The 18,401-nt window shown below is 33.9% G+C and overlaps 1 protein-coding gene across 5 annotated transcripts in view; it reads left to right on the forward strand.

Annotated features, from left to right (window-relative positions):
- Spri (sprint) overlaps positions 1-18,401 on the forward strand; it is a 183,378-nt gene that overhangs the window by 47,766 nt on the left and 117,211 nt on the right. For 3 of the 5 annotated variants that reach the window (XM_064071477.1, XM_064071478.1, XM_064071479.1), the window contains exon 1: positions 3,213-3,644. The exons of the other annotated variants lie outside the window; for them this stretch is intronic. In XM_064071477.1, the coding sequence (XP_063927547.1) occupies positions 3,316-3,644 (329 nt within the window). In that variant the 5' untranslated portion in view covers positions 3,213-3,315. Of the gene's footprint in view, positions 1-3,212; positions 3,645-18,401 lie in introns of those variants that run through there. 5 annotated transcript variants of the gene reach the window in all.

An 18,401-nucleotide genomic window follows, 5' to 3' on the forward strand; every position in this document is an offset into this window, starting at 1 on the left:
TCTAGAATACGAATCCGAGATCAAAATTGACCTACGGAGCTTACCGATTTTTTTTCGATTTTTTTATATGTTGCTACCTACTGAAAAATGACATCGTTCGCTTTATCGGTTTCCAAGACCCGAACGGCGAACTTATCCGGCCCGAAAATGGGTCGACGCGACCAAAAAACCTCCAGAAATCCAATGGTGCAAACCGGAAATAGCTACCTTAAACCGTTTTGAAATGGTGAGCCCGTGAACTCGAAAATATTTTTTGAGATACGGTTTGAAACCCGATTTTAGTTTAAATTCAATATATATTCAACAACTGATGGCAAACATTTATTCTGTAGTGCAAAATTAGTCTAGACACTAATTTTCATGCATATCGGAAGAGTTTCATTTTTTAGCCTTATTTTTGGCTTTACAAAAATTTCGGATTACAATCAAATGAAAGTATCCCTGTTAATATGGCTTCCAGATTTCTGAAAATTGCTAACTTTTTTAATTTCGATCTGTAGAATACGAATCCGACATCAAAATTCACCCACGAAGCTCACCGATTTTTTTTTCGATTTTTTTATATGTTGCTACCTACAGAAAAATGGCATCGTTCGCTTTATCGGTTTCCAAGGCCCGAACGGTGAACTCATCCGGCCCGAAAATGGGTAGACGCGACTAAAGAACTTCCAGGAATCCAATGGTGCAAACCGGAAATAGCTACCTTAAACCGTTTTGAAATGGTGAGCCCGTAAACTCGAAAATATTTTTGAGATACGGTTTGAAACCCGATTTTGGTTTAAATTCAAATAATATTCAACAACTGATGGCAAACATTAATTCTGTAGTGCAAAATTAGTCTAAATACTCATTTTAATGCATATCGGAAGAGTTTCATTTTTTAGCCTTATTTTTTACTATTTAATCAAGAAAATTTCGGATTGCAATCAAATCAAGTTATCCCTGTTAATATGGCTTCCAGCTTTCTGAAAAGTACTCACTTAACTAATTTCGACCTCTAGAATACGAATCCTAGATCAAAATTGACCTACGGAGCTTACCGATTTTTTTTCGATTTTTTTATATGTTGCTACCCACTGAAAAATGGCATCGTTCGCTGTGTGGGTTTCCAAGACCCGAACGCCGAACTTATCCGGTCCGAAAATGGGTAGACGCGCCTAAAAAACTTCGAGGAATCCAATGGTGGAAACCGAAAATACCTATCTTAAACCGTTTTGAAATGCTGAGCCCGTGAACTCGAAAATATTTTTTGAGATACGGTTTGAAACCCGATTTTGGTTTAAATTCAACTAATATTCAACAACTGATGGCAAACATTAATTCTGTAGTGCAAAATTAGTCTAGATACTCATTTTCATGCATCTCGGAAGAGTTTCATTTTTTAGCCTTATTTTTCGCATTACCTTTAATCAAGAAAATTTCGGATTGCGATCAAATCAAATTATCCCTGTTAATATGGCTTCCAGGTTTCTGAAAATTACTCGCTTAACTAATTTCGATCTCTAGAATACGAATCCGAGATCAAAATTGACCTACGGAGCTTACCGATTTTTTTTCGATTTTTCTATATATTGCCACTACAGAAAAATGACATCGTTCGCTTTGTCGGTTTCTAAGACCCGAACGGCGAACTTATCCGGCCCGAAAATGCATGGACGCGACTAAAACACTTCCAGGAATCCATTGGTGCAAACCCGAAATAGCTATCTTAAACCGTTTTGAAATGGTGAGCACGTAAACTCAAAAATATTGTTTGAGATACGATTTGAAACCCGATTTTGGTTTAAATTCAATATATATTCAACAACTGATGGCAAACAATAATTCTGTAGTGCAATATTAGTCTAAATACTCATTTTCATGCATATCGGAAGAGTTTCATTTTTTAGCCTTATTTTTGGCTTTACAAAATTTTCGGATTACAATCAAATCAAAGTATCCCTGTTAATATGGCTTCCAGCTTCCTGAAAATTGGTCACTTTACTAATTTAGATCTCCAAAATACGAATCCGAGATCAAAATTGACCTACGGAGCTTATCGATTTTTTTATATGTTGCTACGTACAGAAAAATGGCATCGTTCGCTTTATCGGTTTCCAAGACCTGAACGGCGAACTTATCCGGCCCGAAAATCGGTGGACGCGATTAAAAAACTCCAAGGAATCGAATGGTGCAAACCGGAAGTCGCTATCTTGAACCATTTTGAAATGGTGAGTCCGTAAACTTGGAAACATTTTTGGAGATACGGAATGAAACCCGATTTTGATTTAATATTCAACAACTGTTAACAAAAATAAATTCTGCGGTGGAAAACTAACCTAGACACTCAATTTCATGCATATCGGAAGAGTTTCAATTTTTTTAAGTGTACGTAAAGTTAAAAAATCTGCAGATTAATGCATACGGTGCTTTCGGATGTTACATTAAACATTACCAACGGACACGCTACACGACAGACAGCCGGAAACGAGAAAAGTTCAAGGCTATAGTTCATGCCATCGAAATTGAGGGGCGGCAACACGTAAAACAAAGTCGTACAGACTCAGTATAACTCGGTACTAAAATCTGTAACATTATTGTGATGATTAATGGGTTTTTCACTCTCCAAATATTATTGCATGAGTTCGTCGAATTTAAACGCACACACGAGTTATGTAAATGTATTCACACATTATAACATTTTTCTTGAATGAGTTTTCCGGAAATGGCAACTTTCTTGATTTCATACGGTACTAAAGCAGTCAACTGCGATTATGATTTTTTTAAATCGATGATTAGTTCTAATTATTTTTAACCGTGACCCGCAACCAATGTCGAATTCTTCCTCAAAGGAAATTAAACCGTCCATTGTTCTCTTATTATCTCTGGTTATAACCACTTCCAAGGCACCCAATCGATCCGATCCGATTTATTAAATAACACCGTTACAAATTACTGAGTAAATATGTCGAGGAAGTGGCAACGTCCGATCGATTAGCCGTCGATTGGCGGTACTTCGTTCAGTACTTCCGCGCTGTCCATTCAAAATGCGTGAAAATCCAGTGCGTGTCGTACCGCCGGATAAATAAATAAATAAACAAGTAGTTAGAGTTCGGCCGTCCCCATACTCACTCTAATTGAATTATCCGTTTAACTCGATTAAGCCCGGAACCTCCAGTCCTCGCTCGGCACGCCATAACACATTTCCTATTTATTTACAATCCGTAACCGCTTATCGCGAACTTCTCGTTCTGATAAGAGCAACCCATCCAACTGCCGGCGCAGTAGTGACAATGCAATGAATCAGAAAAAACGCGCAGGAATGACTCAGTGAAGATGGAAGAAGCGCGCAGTCCGAGTGTGAAAAGTGCGGTGAACTTCTTCAACAGCTTGAGCAAAGACCCCTTCGAGCTCAACGTGAAGATCAAGGAAATCAAGCTCCCGCGGGTACGACTTCGGAGCAGTACCGACGCGCTGAGTCCAGATGCCGAGGCTAAGAGGATCATCGCGGACTTCAGCAAGCGGATTTCGCCCTACAACACGTTCAAGCTCCCCGTGGACGCCATCCACAGCGACTTTTTCAAGCAGAATCTCGAGCCGCTGCTGCCCGACGTGGTCGTGCCGAAGAAACGGAGAAATCGGGTGTATAAGAAGATTGCTAAGAGGTGTGTAATTAATGTAAAAGGAGCGAAAAATGGGCGTTGAAAGTGGAGTGATTGTGGGGTAATTGTCGATCGGTGTTAATCTGAGAGATTATCCGTGATTATGGGAAGTGGATGAAAAAATTGGCGAACATCTGGGGAACAGTTGGTGCTTGGGTAGTGGGAAAAACGCCGGCGAAGTCGGTCAAGATGCGTTTTTGATTTAAGGAGTGCGGGGTGTGGAAGCGGATTTGGATAAAGGCGTCTTGGATTAACCGAATTAGGTCATTTCTGGGTTGGTGGGATCAGGGTCGTACGAATTCTGCTTGGAGTGTTTACAGTTGGTACTACCGCATTAGGAAATATTGTGGAATTTTAATCATCGTTATATAAATCAGTGTCGCCAAACATAAAATACACAGTTCCGAGAAATCGCTGCAGTACTCAGAGGAGAAGAATTTACTAATTTATTAGTAAAAATTTTATTCAAATATACGTCAAACGGCAAATTCAACACGACAATTACCAACTGCATTCTTATAATTATGGTTAACTCCAACTCTATTGTTTTATGGCTTGATAAGGTTAATTAATGCTTTCACAGGTGGACTGTTCACATGTACTATTATCGAGGAGTTCTAGAAAAATTCTATTGAGGCAATACGAAAGTTTAGCATGTAGGGAGTATCGGGAGCCGTAGGTAGAGCTAAATTAGGAAATAATTCGTAACTCAGTTAGATAGAAACCAAATTTCGATGAAATTTCTGAAATATGAAACAATCTGTACTCTTAAAGTTAAAAAAATTGGTTCAAGGTCATTTAGACAGAGTTTTCCTCATCTTTAAAGTGCAGTTCAACAAATTCAGCTTCTTCGAAAAACGATAAAAGTTGATTTTGCGAAATTTTATTTATTTTATGATAACTCCTATATACACACAAGTCCAGATAATACCAGTCAAGGTGTATAAAAAAGTGGCTCATAAAATATTATTATGTAATTGATTTTTTTTGTTTGTAAAACTTGGATGCCTAAAAGTAAAAACTTAAGGCAGATTCATAAACTACAACTACGGAAATGTGTCCTTTTATAAGATTTAAATGGTGTGGTGGTAAAAAATGCAACAGAAAAAGGGAACAAGAAGAAATATTACCATAAAGAAGACGAACGAAGGCGATAAAAATGAGGACAAAAAAAACTCCAAAGAGAAGGTAATAAAACAGGTGACTAGAAAGTCCATAATAAAAAGTGACATAAACGATAACAAACAAAAAAGACGATAAGAAAGTCTACAGTAAAAAGTGACGAAACGAGCGTTAAAAAGATGACAAGAAAGAATACTTCAAAAAGGCAATAAAAAAGTAAAACAAAAAAAGGCGATGAAACAGGCGACAATAAAGTCCACAATAAAAAACACAGAAAAACCCAAAAAAAGGTGAAACGAGAGTTCCACATATACTTAGTATTCTTTGAACAACACGATACTCAAAAACATCTTTTTTATTTCTCGTCGAGAAATACTAATAAAAAAATCATCAGAATTGCGATAGGGCGGGTGGGCGGGGCTTATATTTTCCCTTTTTTCTTAATATTCATAGCCGTCTTTTCACAATAACTTAGAATATGGTTAATATGGTACATTTTTGCAAGGAAATATGGATTTTGCAATTATCGGGCGGACCTTAACTGCAAAATCGATATTTCCTTCCACAGATTTTCCATCTTAAAATGTTTTAATTTTCATGTTACGAAAAGTAATCCACACATATTAAAACAAAAAGGCATAATGTAAGCCCGCCCACCCGCCCTGTCTCAATTGTGATGACTTTTTTTATGCGCCGTTAATAAAGAGGGCGGAGCTTAACTGCAAAATTATTATTTCTTTACAAGGAATTAAAAACATGTTTTTGAGTATCGTCTTGTTCAAAGAATACTATGTATATTAAGAAAAAAAGGCAAAATGTAAACCCCGCCCACCCACCCCATTTCAATTGCAATGATTTTTTAAATCCTTAAAAACCTAAAACACGTTTAAAATGGTAAATTTTTGTATGAAAATATGGATTTTGCAAATAGGCTCCGCCCTTAGTTACATCGGCGGGGGGGGGGGGGCGGGGCTTATATCTTCCCTTTGTCCCTAGTATACGTGGTCGTCTTTTCAGAACAAGAAACTTAAAACATGGTTAAAGTGGTAAATTCTTCTAGACAAATATGGATTTTGCAATTAAGCCCCACCCCTCGATATCACAACGAATGAAAAATTCATCACAATTGAGAATTGAGATCGGGGCGGGTATGGGTGTGTCTTAATCTTTAGCTTTATTTTTTTCTTAATATACATAGTATTTTTTAAACAACACGATACTCAAAAACATACTTTTATTTTCTCGTAGAGAAATAAGGATTTTGCAGTTAAGCTCCGCCTTCTTGGCTCACGACTAATAGAAAAAAATTATCACAATTGAGATCGGGTGGGTGGGCGGGGCTACATTTTTCATTTGTTTTTTCTTAACATGTGTAGACTTATTTCGACAAGAAGAAACTTAAAACATGATAAGAAGGTCTACAGTAAAAAATGACGAAACTAGCGTTAAAAAAATGACAAAAATAACGACAGAAACGTCAAAAAAAGCGACAAAAAATGCAGCTGAAAAAAACGACAGATAAAAAACTATAAAAAGGGTGACATGAAAGAATACTTCAAAAGAGCAATAAAAAAGACTAAAAAATGTGTTAAGAATAGCGGCAAAATAAAACAAAAAAGGCTATAAAACAAGCGACAATAAAGTCCACAATAAAAAGCCAAAAAAAAGGTGAAAAGAGAGTCCAGAATAAAAAGCGACAAAAAATGCCACACAGAAAGGATGACAAAAAAATGGCAGAAACGTCGAAAAGAAAAGGCGACAAAATTGCAACAGAAAAAATCAACAAACACGCGAATAAATATCTATAAAAAAGCGACAAGAAAGTATCGATTTTGCAATTAGGCTCCGCCCATCGGTGTGACAACGAATGTAAAATTCATCACAATTGAGCTTGGCATGGATATGAGTGGGGCTTAATTTTTGGCTTGTTTTTTTTAATGTACTTAGTATTCTTTGAACAACACGATACTCAAAAACATCTTTTTTATTTCTTTTAAAGAAATACAGATTTTGCAGTTAAGCTCCGCCCCCTTGGCTCACGACGAATAAACAGATCATCACAATTGAGATAGGGCGGGTGGGCGGGGCTTATATTTTGCCGTTTTTTCTTAAAATACATAGCCATTCACAACAAGAACTTAGAATATGGTCAAAATGGTACATTTTTGCAAGGAAATATGAATCTTGCATTTATGGGGCGGAGTCTAAATGCAAAATCGATATTTCCTTATACAAATTTTCCATTTTAAACATGTTTAAGTTTCATGTTGTGAAAAAAGTCTACACATTAAAACAAAGAATTAGAGTGTAAGCCCGCCCACCCGCCCTATCTCAATTGTGGTGATTGTTTTTCATTCGCCGTGAACTAAGGGGGCGGACTTAACTGCAAAATACTTATTTCTTTACAAGAAATCATAAACCCCGCCCACGCACTCCATCTCAATTGTGATGATTTTTTTATTCTTAGAAACTTAAAACACGTTTAAAATGGTAAATTTTAGTAAGGAAATGTGGATTTTCCAATTAGGCTCCGCCCCTAGATCTGCTAACGAATGAAAACTATTAACTAACATTAACTATTTAAATCAGGGCAGGTATTGGTGGGGCTTAATCTTTGGTTTTAATTTTTTTTTGTTTCATGTCTTACATGGTAATTTCTTGTAGAGAAATAATAATGATTCTGCAATTAAATTCCGCCCCTTTGGTTCTCGACGTTTAGAAAAAATTATTACAATTGACATAAGGCGGCTGGGCGGGGCTTATATTTTGCGTTTTTTTTTTTAATATACGTAGTCGTTTTTTCAGAATAAGAAACTTAAAACATGTTTAAAATGGTAAATTCTTGTAGACAAATATGGATCTTGGAATTAAGCTCCGCCCTTCGATTTGACAACGAATGAAAAATTCATCACAACTAAGAATTGAGATCTGGGCGGGTATGGGTGGCTCCTAATATTTGGCTTTATTTTTTTCTAAATATATATGGTTATTTTTATGAACAGGACGATAATCAAAAACATGTTTTTAATTTTTCGTAGAGAAATAAAGATTTTGCAGTTTAGCTCCGCCTTCTTGCCTCACGACGAATATAAAAAAATCATCACAATTAAGATATGGTGAGTGGGCGGGGCTATACTTTGCCTTTTTTTTTTCTTAATACGTGTAGATTTATTTCGACAACAAGAAACTTAAAACATGTCTAATATGGTAAATTTTTGTAATAGCGATAAAAATAGGAACAAATACTCCAAAGGAAAGGTCATAAACAGGCGGCAAGAAAGTCCATAGTAAAAAGCCGATGAGAAGGTCTACAGCAAAAAATGACGAGACAAGCGTTAAAAAGATGACAAAAATAACGACAGAAACGTCAAAAAATGCAGGAGAAAAATACGACAAAAAGCGGATAAAAAACTATAAAAAGGTGACATGAAAGAATACTTCAAAATCGCAATAAAAAAGGCGAAAAAAACATAAAAGTAGCAGCAAAATAAAACAAAAAAGGCGATGAAACAGGTGACAATAAAGTCCACAAGGAAAAGGCCACAGAAAAAACAAAAAAAATGTGAAAAGAGAGATCAGAATAAAAAGTGACAAAGAAAGGATGACAAAAAACGGCAGAAACGTCGAAAAAAAATCGAGAAAAATGCAATAGAAAAAGACGACAAAAATGCGAATAAAAAGCGACAAGAAAGATTACTTCGAAAGGGCGATAAAGAAAGCGAAAAAGGCGATAAAAATAGGAATAAGAAAAACTCCAAAAAAAAAACAACGATGAAACAAGTGAAAAGAAAGTCCATAATAAAAAGCAACAAAAAAAACGACAAAAAATATCAAAAAATTACAAAAAAAGGAAGAAACGTCAGAAAAGGCGAAAAAAATGCAACAGAAAACACATGACAAAAAGCGATAAAAAAAGGTGACAAGAAAAATAACTCCAAAGGGCAATAAGGAAGACAGACGAAGATAGGCGATAAAAATAACGACAAAAACGTTAAAAAAATTTGAAAAAAGCAACAAAAAAGAGAATAAAAAGCGATAAAAGAAAGGCGCCAAAAACGCTCCAAATTTTTTGAGTCACATGTTTAAGTAATTCTAAAAACTATGAACGCATTGATAAACCACAGTATATTTTGCATATTTGAGGTATAAATTTTGATTAACGATTTACGAAGTTTCCGATAACCTGAAAAGATCTACAAGATTCTAGAGCATTCGATTTTACAATTTCAAAATTAAATTGCAAAATGTTGTTGCACAATTATGATTTTTTTTTTCAAAAATCTGGATGTCCGATGTAACAACTTCAACTGATTCATAAACCACCAAGTGCAAGAGTATAATAATAATAATAATACTAATAGTTTATAGTCCAACAGAACAAATATTTCAGTAATGGACAATTTCCAATGTTTATAAAATTTAAATAGCGCTTACCAAGCAAAAATATGAGGTGACACAAACACAAATTTGGTAACAATCGGTCAGTAGTTTTGAGGGATTATTTGTCTATTATAAATCGACACACAGAGACAGAAACACGAGACCTACTTTTCATACTCTAATAGGAATTATGAAATAGGAGAGTCGAGAAACATAAAAGTAGCCATTTTTCGGATGAACCCTGTTACAATACTTCCTTAGCTTACGCTCGGGAAGTTAAGACAAGAAGACAAAATAAGAGAAGAAAAAAGCTACAAAAAATGCCAAACGACAAAAAATCAATAAAAAAGGCAACACAAAAAAAAACAAAAATAAAGGACGACAAAGAAGCAGATAAAATGGAAAAAACTCGAAGACACAGAGGAAAAAAACACTAGTTACTTAACATCATGAAACTCCTAGAATAATTTCCTGGTGAATTTGAACGATGAAAAAGCTACAAAAAAACTTTGGGAAAGAGAAATTTCCAAAAAATTTTCGGAAATTGTCAGAATAGTGTTTTTTCGAATAATATGTTCATTTTTCCTCTCAAGTCAAAATTCTCAGTACTTTTTTCTGTGTTCGATTACATTGTTATTTCACTCTCAGTTGTTCAGTGTGCTGCATTCTAGAAGAATTTCGGAGACCATTTGAAAGCCTTTTGACAAGGTTCTAATAATTTCAGAATAAAAATCAGAGCCCTTGAAAATTTCCATGTTAAATAAGTTTCTTTTTGCAACCGAAAACGACGGAAATGGTGATTTTTCGATTTGTTAAAAACAACATTGACAAACAATTTTTTAAAAGTAGTATACGCTTCATACCTACCAAGCCCAAATTTTTATGAAAATGGCTCTTATTAAAAGAGCTTGTAAGTACATGGACGAATGCAATGACACAGTAACGTGATCGTAAGGCTGAAGACTCACAAATGTCCAAGGAAACACCAATTACGACGGTAGTTCAAGGACAAGTCAACCGGATTTGTGAAAGAAGACAGATGAAGAGAGAAAAATAGACGAAAAGGATAATTAATCGGCTAATTAAAACGACAACTAGTTTGTTGTTTGATTGCCGTTCTTGATTGTTATTTTTGTCATTTAACAACTAAAACATAAAAAATTTACCAAAAAAGTTGTGAAAAACTGTGCAGTATGTTTTAACCCCTAGTTCTTCCCACATTCTTAAACTCTTCCCTCGCTATATATCCCGCCTCTCCAGCCTCCCGATAAATCCAAACTCTCCATTCCACGTACTCTTAAACCCCAGCCAGACAGAACACGTCTTGCGCATAATAATAAAACTGGCACTATTAAAACGATTGAAAAATGCAGACTTGCATTTTATAAATCCCTCACTAAGTTTATCTCTTCTTGTTTCAGGTAAGACGCCGTTCACACAATCCCGCCGCCTCCACTTCGTCTTCCATAAACCCATAAAGGAAACAAAACAGCGCCGTAATACTTATACAAAATTAAAACCCATCCTCCAGGTGGAAACGGCACACGCCGGAGTTTATATTTTATCCGAGGCCCGTAAAGGTAGAAGTTATAAACTGCAATGCGCCATTTTAAGGGCAATTTATACGATGGGAACCAGCTGTGGCATAAAACCGCTATCCGGATAAATTATTAATCCGTCACTTATATTTCGTGCGGGCCTAAGTGGGCCTGGATATTGATGCCATCGGGATTTTCGGCAAGAGTTATCGCTTCTTCGCTTCGTTTTTATCGACGATAATACTTAGTAGGAAGTCGACACTGTATTACTTACTATAGTAGAATTTTTGCAACGGCAAATTGCGACCATTACGCTATAGTAAAAGTGAAAACTTTCGTGTCCGCTTAATAAAAAGGCGCAACTCACACTAGGGTGCTACCCACCCCCTAATCACGCATCAACACAAAGCGACCTGTTATCAAAACACCATTACACGCGGAATAACGATAAAAGCGATCGCGTGATCGCAAACGAGAATAAAATAGAACGATCTGAGTAAATAAATCGAAGAAAAACACGCGATTCCGCCGATGCAAGCGAAATATCTTTATTGGAAACGCTGTACTTTGTCTTGTCGAGATAAAAATGCGAGTGAACTCTCCCACGACTAAATTAATAAAATTCAACAATTGCTTGTATCTTGCGCGTTTCCATTTACAATGTTAATAAATCAGGAGCTTTTATCGTCCGTTCAACCGGACCATCGCTTTATATGTATTGTAGTTATGATTAATACCTGGGCTAATTGTCTGGTTGTCCCCCTCGCAGTCCTTCGCGTTCCGGATATTAATTCCATAAATTACCCTTAGCACGATCGCCCGTTTATCTCGAAAGGACCCTGGATTGTTGTTTGCACCGCAAGAAGTTGGGCCCTCGTCTTGGGGAGGGAAAGACAATGTCGTTACTATTCAAAACTGTTACCAAAACGTGATTAATGTGTGAGAATAGTTGCGAAGATATTTTAATTATGGCGGGTTTGGTGCCGGGCTAGTGGACAAATCTATGCGTTGTAAGTTCAACGACTCGTTTTTTATTTAATAAGGTTGGGAGTTAAGTAGTTGGAACATTGTTCGGCGCTTTATTCTGATCTCTAAGCTTCCAATTCCCAATGGTACTGATCACATTTCTAATTCTCTTATTATTGCTTTAAGACAAATTAAAAATTCGCACCAGAGTGCAGAAAAGAATTTTATAGTATAACATTAGTCTGGAAGCTCAGTTTGACGGAATTTTCTTTTTGGAAAAAGTGAAATAAAAAAAATCTCAGATTTGGTTAAAATTCTGTCTCTTGACTAATTTTGCTTCTGGCATCATTTGTTAAATATTTCGGGTATTTTAAACGAAATCTTTCTTTAATCAATACTCAAAAACCAAATTTAAAATTTGACGGGCCATAAGTCTGGAACGGCATAAGATTCCGGGTTCTGGTTTCCACCGATCGATTTCTTGGAGTTTTTCAGTAACATTGGTTGATTTTCAGGGCACTCTATGTACGTTTGGACTTATCGCGAACAGTGTCAGTTTTCGATTTTTCGACTTCACGGTTTTAAATTTTTCGGTTTTTCAATTTTTCGATTTTTAAAATTTCTAATTTTTCGTTTTTTTAATTTTTCGGTTTTTTGATTTTTCGATGTTTCAATTTTTCGATTTCTGAATTTATCGAGATTTTGATATTTCGATTTTCTGATTGTTCGATTTCTCGATTTTTCAATTTTTCGATTTATCGATTTTTTAGTTTTCAAATTTTTAACTTAAATTTCTCAATCTTCTGATATTTCGTTTTTTTGTACTTTTCGGCATTTCTATTTTCTTAATTTTCCACATTTCAGTTTGGGGATGTTTCAGATTCTCAATTTTTCAGTTTTTGATTCTTTAGTTTTGCGATTTTTCGACTTCGAATTTTTGACTTTTGATTTTCTCGAGTTTTCAGTTTTTCAATTTCTCCATTTTTCGATGTTGCAATTTTTTGTTTCTTCAACTTTTTTCCATTTTTCAATATTTCGATTCAATTTTTCTATTTCTCGATTTTTTACCTTTTCGATTTTTCAATTTTTACTAATTTTCGACTTGGAATTTTTAGACTTTTCGATTTATTGGTTTTTCTTCCATTTTTCAATTTCTCGATTTTTCGGCTATTTGACTCTTTAGTTTTCCGATTTTTCAATTTTTGACTTCTCGATTTATCGATTTTTCAGTTTTTCAATTTCTTCATTTTTCGATGATTCAGTTTTGGGATTTTTCAATTTATTATTTCTTCAACTTTTTTCCATTTTTCAATATTTCGATAAAATTTTTCGATTTTTTACCTTTTCGATTTTAAAATTTTTGTAATTTTTCGACTTCGAATTTTTGAGTTTACGATTTCTCGATGTTTCAGTTTTTAGATTTCTCAAATTTTCGATGTTTCAGTTTAGGGATTTCTTTAATTTCTTGATTCTTCAATTTTTCGGTTTTTAAATTTTAAATTTTTCAATTATTCAATTTTTAACTTTTCCATTTTTTCTGTTTCAGCTTTTTGAGTTTTTCGATACCCCAAATTTTCCTCATTTCAGTTTTGGAATTCTTCAGATTCTTGATTTTTCATTTTTTCGATTCATTAATTTTCCGATTTTTTAATTTTTGCGATTTTTAGACTCTTCGATATCTCGGTTTTTCAGTTTTTTGGTTCTTTCCGCTTTTCTTCCATTTTTCAATTTCTCGATTTTTCAGTTTTTCAGTTTCTCCATTTTTCGATGTCTCAGTTTTGAAATTTTTCAATTAATTATTTCTTCAACTTTTTTCCATTTTTCAAAATTTCGAGATTTCAGTTTTGGAGTTTTTCAATATTTCGATTCAATTTTTCGATTTCTCGATTTCTTACCTCTTTGATTTTTAAATTTTTGCATTTTCTGACTTCGAATTTTTGATTTTTCGATTTCCTTATTTTTCAATTTTTCAATGTTTCAGATTTGGGATTATTTAATTTTTTGATTCTTCAATTTTTCTACGATTTTTCAATTTTTCGATAATTCAGTTTTGGAATTTTTCAATATTTCGATTCTTCAATTTTTCGATTTCTCGATTTCCATTCTTTCGATTTTTTAATTCGATACTTCTCTTTCCAATTTTTCGAATTTTTATTTTTTTTTATTTTTCAGGAAATTAGAAATAAAAAAAAATGGGGAAGTCTCGAAGACATTTTTTTGGTGGAATTCTTTTCTTCATTTCAGTTTGGGGATTTTTCAGATTCTTGATTTTTCAGTTTTTTGATTCTTTAGTTTCCGATTTTTCAATTTTTGCAATTTTTCGATTTCGAATTTTTGATTCTTTATTTTCTCGAGTTTTAGTTTTTCATTTTCTCCATTTTTCAACGTTTCGGTTTTGAGATTTTTCAATTTTTTGTTTCTTCAACGTATTTCAATTTTTCAATATTTCAGAATTTCAGTTTTGGAGTTTTTAAATTTTTCAACTTCGAATTATTTACTTTTAGATTTAGATTTCTCGATTTTTCCCTTTTCGATTTTTCAATTTTTGTAATTTTTTGACTTCAAATTTTTGTCTTCTCGATTTCTCGGTTTCTCAACTTTTCGATGTTTCAGTTTTGGGATTTTTTATTTTTAGATTCTTAAATTTTTTCCCATTTTTCAATTTTTGATTTTTGGAATTTTTCAATATTTAAATTCTTCAATTTTTCTATTTCAATCTTCTGATTTTTCGATTTTACGACTTTTCGGCTTTTCGATTTTCCGGTTTCAGTTTTTCAATTTTTCAGTTCCCCAAATTTTCCTCATTTCAGTTTTGGGGTTTTTCAAATTCTCGAATTTTAAGTTTTTCGATTCTTGGTTTTTCATTTTCTCGAGTTTTAACAATTTTTCCATTTTTCGTTGTTTCAGTTTTTGGATTATTAAGTTTTTTGTTTCTTCACCTTTTTTCAATTTTCCAATATATCGAAATTTTAGTTTTGACGTTTTTCAATTTTTCGATGTTTAAATTTTTGCTTTTTTTCGACTTCGAATTTTTTACTTTGGGATTTCTCGATTTTTTACCGTTTGATTTTTCAATTTTTGCAATTTTTCGACTTCAAATTTTCGACTTTTAGATTTCTCGATTTCATAACTTTTCGATGTTTTAGTTTAGGGATGTTTTAATTTTTTGATTCTTCAATTTTTCCCATTTTTCAATTTTTCGATATTTCAGTTTTGTAATTTTTCAATCTTTCGATTCTTCAATTTTTCTCGATTTTTAAATTTTAGATTTTTCAATTTTTCGATTTTTAACTTTTAGATTGTTCAATTTTTAAATTTTTCAACTTTTCTGCACATCCGATTTTCCAATTTTTCTGTTTCAGTTTTTCAATTTTTCAGTTCCCCAAAATTTTTTAATTTCAGTTTTGGAATTGTTTAGATTCTCGGCGTTTCAGTTTTTTTATTCATCAATTTTTCCGATTTTTCAAGTTTTTGGGATTCTTCGACTTCGAATTTTTGACTTTTCAATTTCTCGAGTTTTAAGTTTTTTGTTTCCTCAAATTTTTTCCATTTTTCAATAATTCGACTTCCCGATTTTTAAATTTTTGCAATTTTCTACTTCAAATTTTGTATTTTTTGATTTCTCGATTTCTCAGTTTTTCGATGCTTCAGTTTTCGGATTTTTTTGGATTTTTTGATTCTTCAATTTTTTCCCAGTTTTCAATTTTTTTTCTATAATTCAGTTTTGCAATTTTTCAATATTTCGATTATTCAGTTTTTCGAGTTTCAAATTTAATTTTTTTCAATTTTTAACTTTTTCGATTTTTCGGCTTTGGGCTATTTCGATTTCTGAATCTTTTGATGTATCGATTTTTCGACATTTCGAATTTCCACTTTTTCTGTTTCAATTTTTCAAATCCCCAAATTTCCCTCATTTCAGTTTTGGAATTTTTCAGATTTCCGATTTTTCGATTCATTAATTTTCCGATTTTTCAATTTTTGCGATTTTTAGATTTTTCGATTTTTAAATTTTAGATTTTTCAATTGTTCAATTTTTAATTTTAGATTTTTCAATTTTTTCAATTTTTCAATTTTTCGATATTTCAGTTTTGGAATTTTCCAATATTTCGATTTTTCAATTTTCGATTTCTCAGTCTTCAGATGTTTCGATTTTTCGACTTTTCAACTTTCTGGCATTTCCGATTTTCCAGTTTTTCGGTTTCAGTTTTTCAGTTCCCCCAATTTTCCTCATTTAAGTTTTGGAATTTTTCAGTTTTTCGATTTATCAATTTTACGATTTTTCAATTTTTCGATATTGCAGTTTTGGAATTTTTCAATACATACATATTTCGGTTCTTCAATTTTTCGATTTTTAAATTTTAGATTTTTCAGTTTTTAAGTTTTTCGATTTTTCAACTTTTCGGTATTTTGATTTTCCAATTTTTCTATTTCAGCTTTTCAGTTTTTCAATTCCCCAAATTTTCCTCATTTCAGTTTTGGAATTTTTCAGTTTGTGGATTAATCAATTTTTCAATTTTTGCGATTTTTAGACCTTTAGATTTTTGCGATTTTTAGACCTTTAGATTTCTCGATTTTTCAGCTTTTCTATTCTTCAGTTTTTCTTCCATTTTCTAATTTCTTGATTTTTCAGTTTTCTTCATTCTTCAGTTTTCCAATTTTTCAATTTTTGCGATTTTTGGACTTCGAATTTTTGACTTTTCAGTTTCCCGAGTTTTCATTTCTTTTCCCATTTTACAAATATTCAATATTTTGGTTTTGGAATTTTTCAATATTTCGATTTTTCAACTTTTCAATTTTGTAAATTTTAGGGTTTTCGTTTTCTCGATTTCCGATCTTTCAATTTTTTGGTCCGATCTTTTCAATTTTTCGAATTTTTAAATTTTTGATTTTTCAGGAAATGTCCAAAATTAAAAAAATAAAAACTGCCAGAGACATATTTTGTTCAGGGGGTTCAAATTAGTAAAGAGAGCAACTTTTAGGCAAATCGGAGTCTGTTTAAGCAAAATAGTCCAAGTACCGAATTTTTTTTTCTATAAAATGAGTAAAAAAAGGACTCAGATCCACTACTCAGAAACCAAATTTAAAATTTGACGGACCACAAGTCCGGAACGGCATTAATATTCAGGGTTCCGATTTCCACAAATTAATTTTTTGAAGTGGCCAAAATTAAAAATAAAAAAAATCCAAAAAAATTCAGGAACTGCCCAAGACATCTTTTGAGTCGAATTCTTGTTCCAAAGGGACAAATGAGTAAAGAGAGCAATTTTCAGACAAATCAAAGACTGCTTATTCGTGAAAATTGCAGATAATGAATCCGAATTCAGAATAACTTCTAGTAGAGGTTAAACAATAGTGCTCTAAAATAAGTTCTCAGAAAATGACTGTCGGACAATAAATATGTACTATAACCAATCCTAATTACCTACAAAATAAAATACAGTACAAAGGTAGTGTGCGCAGTAGTAGAATTAACGGCAGCCGACATCCAACATTGACAGAAACCTCGGCCCTCATTGTTTCAATTTTTTCAAACCCCGCTTGCTGCGATGACGCAGCTGTCCCGATGGCAGCGGAACGTCGCCACCCACGATTTGTTGTTGATACGCTGCGGCGATTACAAATAATAAAATGCATGATTTCCTGAAAGTAGAAACCCGGAGCTGCAGCTGTGCGTCACTGACAAGATTGAATAAGTTTGATAAATTAGAATTTAAAGTGTAGATAGACGGATTCGCTATGCATTATCACGTTTCCAGCACTCGTTACGCTCGTTCCGAGCGCCTTTCCACTTGTATAATTTATCAGAAGGGTTGTTTATCTCAAATCCGTTTGAAGAAACTCGTGTTTTCCACGAATAAAACATTCGCACTTGAAAAAATAAATCTCGAAGTGGGAGTTTATTTGTTTTTGGAATGTTTGTGTTCGTTCGAGTGTCATAGCCACCGCAGGGAAATTCGGTGTCCGATGTCCATGAAAAATTTACTATCTCGTCCGATTAGTGCCAATCATCGTCCCCGATCGCTTATTCATCACGTCCGATCCCGATAAAGACGCCTCTCGCGAATTCTGCAGGGAGTAAACAATGGATGGAAGTTCCGAGGGTGTAAAATCGTGGGACACCTGATCCGCTCAAAACGCGGGCTTTTACAGATTAATTCTCGAGCACCGGGGGATTTGTTAACACCACTATACACTTCCCCGCTCGCTTCGCTCCCCATAAATATGGAATTTCAACGTATGAAATATCACACCTTGTCCGAACAAGAAATATAACGCTCTCCCCGCGAAATATTACCAGAGATTACGACATAATTCTAAAAGGGAAATGCGCCTCTTAATTTCCCAGGAATTAACATCTCGCGTTTCTTTTTTTCCACCCCTAGGACCGAAAGCGGATTAGGGCTTTCGCGTGACGCGTATGTGCGAGATTCGAACGTCTTACCTGTCGTATTTTATAAGTTTTCTCATAAGATTTGGACTGCTGCTGCGTTGTTGCTCGCCGTAATGCCCTATACTCCGCAATATTTCAACCCCGGGGTATAATTCATTAATAATGGCAGCTTTTTCGGGCGAAAGGAATCGCGACGTCACTGGAGGGCTTTAATTAAATTCATTAAATTTCCAGAAAATTCGTTGGTGATATATTCAGTTATTCACAATGAAACGACACGTAGGCAACACATATTACATCAGTTGCGTCACACGACGTCACGCCGCTTTCACACCTACTGCAATTTTGCGTCTACGTAAAAAT

This window comes from Zophobas morio, unplaced genomic scaffold (assembly GCF_036711695.1).
Source record: "Zophobas morio isolate AGI-343-1 ecotype UQ-CSIRO unplaced genomic scaffold, CSIRO_AGI_Zmor_V1 ptg000041l, whole genome shotgun sequence".
Taxonomy (NCBI): Eukaryota; Metazoa; Arthropoda; class Insecta; order Coleoptera; family Tenebrionidae; genus Zophobas; species Zophobas morio.